Below are 10,348 nucleotides of genomic sequence, written 5' to 3'. Positions count from 1 at the left end.
TCAAGCTGACACATTAGCAATTCCTGGGTCTCGAGCCGACCAGCCTTCCAACCAGGACTGCATCATTGGCTCTCCTGGGTTCCAGCTTGCTAGCTTGCCATGCACATCATGGGACTTGCTTGCCTGCACAAGTATGTGAGCCAGTCCCTTATAGAAAATATCTCTCTGCCTACATCCATACACATGTATCTATGTGTACACACACACAGCCAATTCCTTATAGAAAATACCTTTCTATCTGACACACACCCAGACATTCTCTCTCATACTCACTCTCACGCTACTGCTTCGGAGAATCCTAATACAGGATCTCAGCTAGAAATCAGCAAACTAGGGCCCATGAGCTAAATGCAGTCTGCCATCTGTTATTTTACAGCCCATGATTGAAGAATGGTTTTTACTGATGAATATTTGTAACCAATTTAATGATAGGAACCCTTAGCTTTGATCCCCAGGTAAGCAAAATGTTACCCCCCCGACACACACACATATCTTGATCCCATTCTTGTCATTAGTAGTCCTGTATTTCTAAAAATTGTACTCATATACTTTGAAGTTCATCACTGAAAGTTGCGGGAATGTTCATATCCTTGATTCTGTCTCTGGCCCCACATAACCTAAGATACTGAAAAAGTTTACTTGCCCCTCATCTAAGCTCTGATCGTCTGCTAGAAGTGAAAAAATATGGTGGGGATCTTAAAGACATCTACAGCACATTCTTTCCCTTTTATAACTATAAAAAGTATCTATGTTAATATTCTGCAGGTATTTTTTAGTATTAAAAGGATATTTTCCCAAGGGGTGTAATTAGAGGAAAGAGTGCATCTTTTTTTTTGTTTTCTGGATGAAGGTGAATGTGGGAGATCTCTCAGGCTGGTTGGCCTTGTATGTTGTGTAGACCGCAGCTGGGTCTTGACAGTGCTGTGAGTATCAGCTTTGACCTGACCCCAACCTGCTCCTCTGGCTCCAGGCACCTTGAGTCACTGCAGTCGTATTTGTCATTGCTTTCTTTCATCAGCTGTTGTTCATCTTTTTATGAAGCTGTCTTGAATTTGTTCTGGAGCATTCCTTGTTTATTGTCTTGAAGTGAGGAGGACTGCGGGTTACAGTGTAGGAAGTCAGACTACCCAGGGTCTCGCACCTTGCTTACTGGGTGACAGCTGGGAAGCGCTTTGTCCGAGGTCACTGAGAGTTCACCCTGAGGGGAGAACCAGCCAGGCTCTTTAAAGGAGGGCCTGGGCTACGGCAGGCCCTGCTCTTACAAGCGCAGCCAAATAAGAAAGGCAGTCCTGCTTACAGAGAGGGTAGGTTTTTCAACTGCTCATTAAGCAACGAGGATGCCTACCTTTGTGTTCCTTGAGGGTGGATAAGACTCTGGATCCTAGAATCAGAGATGGGACACTGAAACTGCAAAGCATGGCTTGTCAGGCAGTCTGGTTCCAGAGAAAATGCCTTCCTACCCGAGGGCTTTTGTACTTTCTGTGAGAGGTGGCATGCAATATCCTTGCCCATGCTGTGCATGGCTGTCTCTTTCCCCAACTTTAGAGTTCACTTAGATATTTAGGATGTTTTTTTCTGATAATCCAGCTTAAAGTACAATAACCCACCTGATGGTTCACTCCACATATTCTCTAAGGCCCCTGCTATGTCAGGAACTGATCTAAGAATTAGGGGTCAAAAGAAACCAACAAGGGAAAAAAAAAACCCTTCAGAACCAAAACAGTCAAAATTCCTGTTTGTTTACAGTTTCTGAAACTTTGGCATGCATCTCGTCACTTGAAGGGCTTGAAGAAAGCAGACTGCGTGACCTCTAAGTGTCCAAATCAGTTGGTCTGGGGTGGGGCCCAAGAATTTCCATTTCCAGTAATATCGCAGGTGCTGCTGGTGCTGTGAGTTCAGGGATCCTATTGTGAGACCCCTGCTTGAGTGGGTAGTGCTTCTCTCAGCCTGTGCTTGTTTGCCCAATATGATTTGCAAGTCTTTTGTTTATTTGCACTTTTTTTTTTTTTTCTTTTTTAGCTTGCCACTGGCAGAAGGGGTATTCTGTGAAGGGGATTCATCTCTGTCTTGCCCCCAGTGTGTTCCTGGTCCCAGCAGAGGGATCAGTATGTAGTAGATGCTCCTTGGCCACTTGAAGGGCTGAGAAGGGCTGAAGGCAGATGGGCAGCAGGGCAAAGCTCTCTTTGCTCTTCTTCCCCGTGTGTCTGCCCTTCTTCATTCAGCCACTTCCGTGATCCGTGTGGAATCCTGGCAGGTGGGCCAGGTAGGACCGGGGTTGGCTTCTCCTCCCCAGTGGGAAATCTCATGTATTCAGTCAGGTTGCCTAAGGGAAAACAGTTCTTTATGCTGTGGTGGGGGAGGGGGCATTGTAGAGCTCGCGAGTAAAGAAAAGAATGTGCATGCGGACCACAGAGCGATGGCGGAATGGTGGGCATCCACACCCAGGGGAGGGGTGGTGTGCAGGCGGATCTTGCGACCAGAGAGCCTGTAACATGTAAGCATTCAGACTTTTTAAATAAGAGTTCCCTGAGTTTGCACAGTGAATTAACTTTCATTGAGAGCTGGCTTCATGTCTGTATTTTTTAGATCAGAGAGAACTCTGTACTATGAAAGTTGCTCAGTGGTGTCTGACTCTTTGCGATCCCATGGACTATACAGTCCATGGAATTCTCCAGGCCAGAATACTGGAGTGGGTAGCCTTTCCCTTCTCCAGGGGATCTTCCCAAACCCAGGGATCGAACCCAGGTCTCAGAGGCAAGCCAGTCAACTGCACTTCACGTCCTTAGACAGACCTTTGTCCCCTGCCAGCTACAGCAGAGCCCAAATTTGTAACTCAGATCTGGCGTCCTTTTAGAGTTTTCTGAGAAATGGTTGTAGTAGCATTTGGTACCAGGTGGTGATTCCCTCAAGAGAAACCAAATGTCTCTATCTGTTCTGACTGCTGTTAACAAAATACGATAAGATGGGGTGGCTTCTAAACAGAAGAAATGTCTCTCATCTCTGACCACTGGATGTCTGAGACCCAGGTGTCAGCAAGCTCAGGCTCGGGAGCAGCCCTCTTGGGGATTGCAGTGGGCATCTTCTGTCTCATTGCATGGTGGAGGTGGGGTCTCTGGAGGGCCTCTTTCATAGGGTGCTGATCCCATTCATGAGGACTCCAGCCTCATGAGCTGATCACTTCCCAGAGGGTCCATCTTCTCACACATCACCTTAGGGATTAGGTTTCCCGGGGACACAGATATTTCATCTGTAGCATGAGTGTAGGCTTGGCCCATGCCCTGAGTGGTCTCCAGGCTCAGGCGATACACGTACAATTTGTTTCCTGGGCATCCAAATTTCACTTTCGTCTCCTCTTTAAGTATTTTTATTTATTAAAATTTTTTCCTACAGTGGCTGCTCTATTCTTTTATTATTGAAGTACAGTTGATTTACAGTGTTAATTACTGCTGTACAGCAAGGTGATTCAGTTATATATATGTGTGTGTGTGTTCTTTAAAATATTCTTTTCCATTGGAAAAATTGAGTACAGTTCCCCATGCTATACAGTAGGACCTTGTTGTCTATCTGTTCTGTATATAAAAGGTTATGTCTGATAACACCGACCTCCCACTCCATCGCTCTCTCAACTGCCTCCCCCTTGACGCCCTCCACTCTGTTCTCGGTGTCTGTGACTCTTCCTTTCTGATGAGTTGTGTCTAAATATGAAGGGAGGGAGGAGGGGAGGGAGGACCACTTTCCTACTCTGCCCAGGCAGGTTTTTTACTCTGAGTGACTGACTTGCTGATCCTTTGCTGAGTGGGCTTGTATATGTAAAATTGAACCAGAGTACTCTCAGCTGTTTGGCTCCTACCTGTCTCCCCACTCTTACTACCCATCATTCTGTCAAGTACACTGGTTTGTTTGAAATAAAGCATGTTTATTTAAAGTGTGCCCACCTCTGGGCCTTTGCACACATGGTTTGCTTTGCCTCAAATATGACTTGTCTTCCCAGTTAACTAACATCCATCCACTGGCTCTTAGCTCAGCTGTAACTCTATGAGAGACCCTCCCTGAAATCCGGCACTTGATCTCCTATCTGCCCTCCACCTCTAACCTTGTTGATATGTTTAAAGTATGTTTAAAGTATTGGTGTGATGATTGGATTTTTCTTTTCTTATTTAATACTTTGGCCACCTGATGAGAACTGGTTCATTAGAAAAGACCGTGATGCTGGGAAAGATTGAAGGTGGGAGGAGAAGGGGACGACAGAGGATGAGATGGTTGGATGGCATCACTGATTCGATGGACATGAGTTTGAGTAGGCTTTGGGAGTTGGTGATGGACAGGGAAGGCTGGCGTGCTGCAGTCTACAGGATCGCAAATAGTCGGACACGACTGAGTGACTGAACTGAGCTGAGGAGAGCTCCATGAGAACTCATTATGATCTTTAAACACAGCAGGCACAAAAACTCCTGGCTGAACAAATCCATGTTGGTTTCTGACACAGCACCTGGAGCATAGAGATAGTGATGATTCTTCAAATCAAACCCATAGTCTGGGGTGGCAGCTGAGGAGGAGGAATGAACACAGTTCCATTTAATCCTGATATATTTTTGAGAGGCTCTGACATCTGGGGAGTTTCATTTGGTTTCTGAGGATTTTTTCTAGAATTACCAAATTGGTAAGCAAATGTAACTCTACAATAGCCCCATTCAAGTAAGGATCATTAATTTCTCATTTTTCATTTTAAAAAGATGCTGAGTGCACTGAGGTCAGCTTTCTGCCATTAAAAGGCAGTGCCAGGCTACAGGCAGAGCACACGGCCCCATGGCCCCTGCCCTTTCAGGATTAGTTCAAACTGGAAGCTAAGGAAAATGGATCCTGTAAGCAGGAAAACCCATCTGAACAAAACTCAAAGAACCACACTTTGTTTTCTGACTGCTTTAGGGAATTCATGTTTAATCAAAATTGAAGAGTACAGCAGTAGCCATGAGAATTCTTGCATCTTATCTCCATTTTAGTGATTTCTTTTTAATTAGTTGATATTTTGCAGAAATCTTAATGCACTTAAAACAATTGGGAAGCTGAAATAAAAGTGGGAGTTGTGGTTGCTTCTGGCAGAATTGTTTGCTTCTTCGGTTCTGGGCAATTTTGCTAACAAGTAACCTGTAACTTACTTCTTAGACTCCAACTAGATAATGTATTTGGTTACTTTTCAAAGTTTAGTTTATAATCCTCATTAGTTCTCTAACTAGCTTTCCCCTGGCAGTGGATAGTCCTGCCGCATCACATTTGTGGTTCTTGCTTTTTAGGGCATCCTGTTTTCATTTAAAAGATGAAAAGCTTAATTAGTGCCTCCAGTTCCTAGATTTTTATGTCATATGTTTTTGCCAGTGGTGTTAGAATATTTTGTCACTTAAAACTCCAAGGGGAACCGAGTGAAATGTCTGTCACTTTGAAGCAGTTCCTTTTATCATGATGTTGACTAGGCTACAAGGAGTAGCCCAACCCAGAGACTTAGAATTACTTCTTGAGAAGCTGGTGGAGGCAGAGCGGGGAAGGTAAAGGGTTGGGTATCAGGGGGTGCAAACTTAGATCACAGCCCTACACTCATCTGGACACCGTTCTTAATCTGACCTGTTGACAAGGCCCTCTGCCTGGCAGAACTGGCCTGTGAATTTGGAGAGGTCTCGTGTTTTGGTCTGTATTGGTGCTGCTGCTGCTGCTAAGTTGCTTCAGTCGTGTCCGACTCTGTGCAACCCCATAGACGGCAGCCCACCAGGCTCCTCCGTCCATGGGATTTTCCAGGCAAGAGTACTGGGGTCGGGTGCCTTGCCTTCTCCGGTATTGGTACTAGCCAATAGAAATAAAGTGTTGAGTCACATCTGTGATTTAAATGTTTTTAGTAACCACCTGAAAAAGTAAAAAGCTGAAATTGAAATAATTTAATCCAAGATATGAAGTATTATCATTTCAACATGCAAAGAACTACTGAAGTATTTTGTCTTTTTTTTAGTACTACGTCTTTGAAAGACATTTTCTCAGAACAGCTCGGTTTAGACTAACCGTATTTATATGTGTTTAATAGCCAGCTGTAGCTAGTGGCTACTGTGTTGAAAGGTATAGCACTGGATAATCAGTAAATTCTCATTTCTTTCCCCTTAGATTTTAGGAATAAAGTTGAGTCACCCATCCAGGGGTAGTGGCTGTTATGGAGAATCAGAAGTCTGCCCTCCTTGTGCCAATATATAACACTCTGATCTTTAATGAGAACGCATGAGGCAGGTAAAGCTATTTCCCCAGAGAAACCCACGCACTTAACTCTTACAACCTGTATATGTCTCACAGCAACTTGTAATCCATCTGACTGTTCTGGGTCTTGGTAACACGTGGACTAGTGAGGACAGATGGGAGGTAAGAGAGCTGGAGCCAAAGATCCAATCATCTGTTGGAACTTTACCTTGGAGAGTATTGAAAACCATGGTGCTAATAGTCCACCTTTTGCAAAAACTCACGTAGCATGGGTAATGATCTTTGCAGTGCCTGGTCTTGCAGAGGCAATGAACAGATATATTTATTCCTCCCCATTAAGATATCAGTGTCTTATCTTCATTAGGTTGTTCTAATGGAAGTATGACTACTACTAAGTCTTTTCTGACTGCAAGGGAGGAATTTTGGTTCAAACAGGGTGTGTTGAAGGAATCTAAGTCGCACACACCTAAATACCTGGATACTTCAAGTTTCAGAGAGAAATTATCTGGCATCAAGGTAAGTGAAAATGATACACTTTGTAATCTCATTCATTCATTCATGTATGTGTCTTTTCAGGAGGTATTATAGCTGAAACTTGTGTGAATGTTGTAATCAGGGAACAGTATGTAACAAATTCATTATGTAGAATCCTGTGGGTTGTTGGAGTCTGAAAGATACCAGTTTTGAAGCCCACCTACTTTGGTGTACCTTGTTGTTCTATGGAAATATTATAGATTTTGCAGATGTGTCTTAGAAATCCAACATCTCAGAGATGTTAGATATTACTGACAGGCAGTAATGGTTGCCAGAAACCAAAGAAATTTCACAGAAATTGTAAACATGATGTTTGTTGGTTGATAAACTTGCTTGTTCAAGTCTGTAGGGTAGACGTGGGTCAAGTTGAGGCTTTCTGTAAGGCTAGAGTAAATGGTGAGTGTTTGATTCCTTTTTTTTTTCCTAACAGACTTTGTACATCTGTCTTTGGATTCCAGGCAGGATGAAGGTATTGGATGATCTGAAACACTCAAATTCTTCTAAAGCATCAAGTAAGACAATGAAGGAAAGAAGGAAACACTGCAAAAAAGGCTTTTATTTTATAGGCACCACTGCAAAATGAGGAACACTTCAAAACATAGAAAATAATAATTTATTTTAACTTCATTTACTTGTTTATAACTAATCATGATTCTGTGAATTTGCTTGTAAAAGTCTCCCTTTGAATCTACAAAGCAAAGGTTTCTCCTACAATGAGCACTTAAAATTCCACAAACCTTCTCCATCCACAACTTTCCTGTACATGCAAAAAGTCCTCCAATGAGTTGCAATATTTGCAAACATGCTGTAAACTCCCACAAAGTTGCATTATATTTTGCCTTCTGTTAAAACCTTTACACTCTCTTGGGAACTTTAACCAGAAAAAATGTTTAGTGTGTATCCCAATTCTAAACACCTCTGGTTTGGTTATGTGCATTATATATAGTTAACCACAGAGTTTGGTGGGTTGGAGTTGAAGCTTTGACCTAAATAATATATTAATGGTCACTCCTATGAAACACATTCAGCAAAGTAACATTATAAAATAGAGCTCCATTAAAATACATACCAGCAGTCATATCTGTGTTTTTAGCAGAAAAGGAAAAAAGCGTGTTTAACTTTCTTTTATGAATATAGTTTAAACAAATTATTCTGTGAAGGTATGCGTAGTAAAAGATCTTTTTGAACTTTAAAAACTTTATGTAAAAGGTAAGGAGTAAAAAAGTATCCTTGCTGTTTGAAAAAAAAGCTGTTTGGTTAATATTGCCTTCCAGGATAGTAGTTAAGGGTGGTTTTTCTCCACTTAAGACACCCAGAGTGGTAGGGCTCGCTAATTTAGACTATAAACATGATGTTGCGATTTATCTTATATACAAAAACTTGCCGCATTGAACGAGGCAGGAATTGCTACCCCAATGGTAGTGTTCGCTTTTATGTACATAATGCAGAAGTGAAAATTATACAGTAGTCACCGAGAGGAATGAATTGTATACTCTAGTGCCGTCTGGCGATTTTGCGCCGTGGGTTAAGAGTTCTTGGATTGTCATCCAGTTGTCAAATATCTTTTTATTCCTCTTCTTCATCATCTTTTTGTGGCTGAGTTCGAGGATATTCATCTCCTTCCTGTCGTCGGCCCCCTGCTGCTCCTTCAGGCAATCGAGCCGGCTCTGCATCATGAACTCGCGCCGCCGCCTCTGCTCCTTGGCCCTCACCACGTGCTGCTTCCTCTCCTCCTTGCTCCAGTAGCGCCCCATCTTCAGCTCGCTCACCGCGTCGTCGTCCGTGGTCATGCCGCTGCGCTCTTCTCGGATCTTGAGCGCGCGCTCCCGCAACAGGCGATCCCGCACCGGGCGCTTGGTGATGTAGCGCGTGCCGTCGCTGCGGATCTTCACCTTCCACTCCATCCTCGGCTCCGACTGGTTGGCTGAGTTCAGGTCCTTGCACATGCTCACCAGGCTCATCTGGCTCTGCGCGTACTCGACGGCCGACTTCTGCTGGATCAGCTGCATGTAGCTCTGGTAGTGCTGTGCGTGCGCGGGGATGTGGGCGTGCTTGTAGGGCGAGTGCGGGAAGGGCGGCAGGTACGAGCCTCCCAGCTTTGCGCCGGGGGTGGGGCTCCCGCTGCCGCCGCCACCTTCGTCGCTGGGCTTCCTCTCTTTGCTCTCCGGAGCCGGGCTGGGATCCAGCTCTTTAGGGGAAGGGCTGTAGTTCGGGGAGCCCCCCTCGGAATCTTCCGTGATGGAGAGCAGGTTCTTGGGGGACGGCCCGTAAGCTTCCGCCGCACCTTCTCCCTCGGCCGCCCTCCGCAGGGAGTTGTCGGGGGACATCTCCAAGGTGAGTGGGGTGCTGCGGCAGCTCTCGCCGGTGTTGTAGGCGCTCGAGCTGTCTTTGTCGGACTTCTCGGGCAGCTCGGTGATGTCCGCGAGCTCGCGCCTGCGCCCGTCCACGCTGGTGTTGTAGTTGCGGAAGCCGCTGTTGTGCAGCATCCAGGGCTCGCGGAACTGCTCCTTGAGCTGCTGCATCTTGTGCGCGCGCACGATGCTGAGGCACTCCAGCTCGATGCTGCGCAGCTCCTCGTTGAGCAGCTCTAGCTCCTTGTCCACGCTCTCGGGGTCGCTCTTGCTGGCGTCCAGGGTGCTGCCGGGGTAGTAGAGGCCATAGGGGCCGGCGCTCTTCACTTGGCACTTGAGCTCCAGCAGCTCGCGGAAGCGCTCGCACTCGTCCACGGGGATGCCCAGGTAGTCGGCGTCGGCGCAGTCGGCCGAGATGAAGGACTCGTTGCTGAAGGGCAGGTCGCCGCTGCCCAGGGTGTCCTGGCTGCACGTGAGCTTCCTCTGCCCGGCCAGCGGCGGGGAGGCCGCAGGGGCATCGTCGCCGTTGTTCTCCTGCTCCGAGCTCTCGTCATTGCGTGTGCTCTCGTCTGTCCGGCCCACGCCGCTGTCTTTCTCGTGCTGGTTGGACAGGATGGTGGCCGTGTCTGTAGTTCCCCCGTCTTCCTCGTGCTTCTTCTACACGACAGAAAACAAGAACACTTGGTCACGGGGAGGGAGGCTGGAGGGACGGTCCCGGGTGCGGTGCCACTATTCCGGTAGGAGGGAGGGAGGGACTTGGGTTGCTGAGATAGTTAGCTTGAGAAGTTCCCCTAGGTGAGCCGCTTCACCTCCATCTGGGAAAGGAGGACAATCACTTGACCTACTGAATGATTGCGGCTCTTCCAGTACCTCTTACCAGGAAGCAGGAGGCACAGAGGACATCCTTGAGTGCCTAAGGCACTGGAGTGGTTCCAGCATCTCTGACAATGGTGGTGGCAGAGGAGGGGGGAAAGGGCACCAAGCAGCTGAGGTTAACAGAGGGAATTGCTTTCTCTGATCTGCTCTTTATTTTGTCACGTGTGTTTTCCAAACAAGTATCAGAAGGTCAGTGGTACCTTGGCATTACTGTTCTGCTTTCTAAGCCCAGCAGCACTCTCTCGGTCTGGGAGGATATCAGCTTGCTTTTCATTGGTGGGCAGACAGAAAAAGCATTGATTTTCTTTTGCCAGCTGGTGGGTTTCTCAGGATCCTAAGGATCATGGGGTGGGGGG

General features: G+C 46.2%; 1 protein-coding gene across 3 annotated transcripts in view; it reads right to left on the bottom strand.

The window, feature by feature from the left end:
- Positions 1-7,301: 7,301 nt before the first annotated feature.
- Positions 7,302-10,348, bottom strand: part of PDZRN3 (PDZ domain containing ring finger 3) — a 268,944-nt gene continuing 265,897 nt past the window's right edge. For all 3 annotated transcript variants that reach the window (XM_070358887.1, XM_014483022.2, XM_070358888.1), the window contains one exon: positions 7,302-9,773. In XM_070358887.1, the coding sequence (XP_070214988.1) occupies positions 8,223-9,773 (1,551 nt within the window). In that variant the 3' untranslated portion in view covers positions 7,302-8,222. The remainder of the gene's footprint in view (positions 9,774-10,348) is intronic.

This window comes from Bos mutus, chromosome 22 (assembly GCF_027580195.1).
Source record: "Bos mutus isolate GX-2022 chromosome 22, NWIPB_WYAK_1.1, whole genome shotgun sequence".
Taxonomy (NCBI): domain Eukaryota; kingdom Metazoa; phylum Chordata; class Mammalia; order Artiodactyla; family Bovidae; genus Bos; species Bos mutus.
This window is presented reverse-complemented; position numbering and strand designations above follow the sequence as displayed.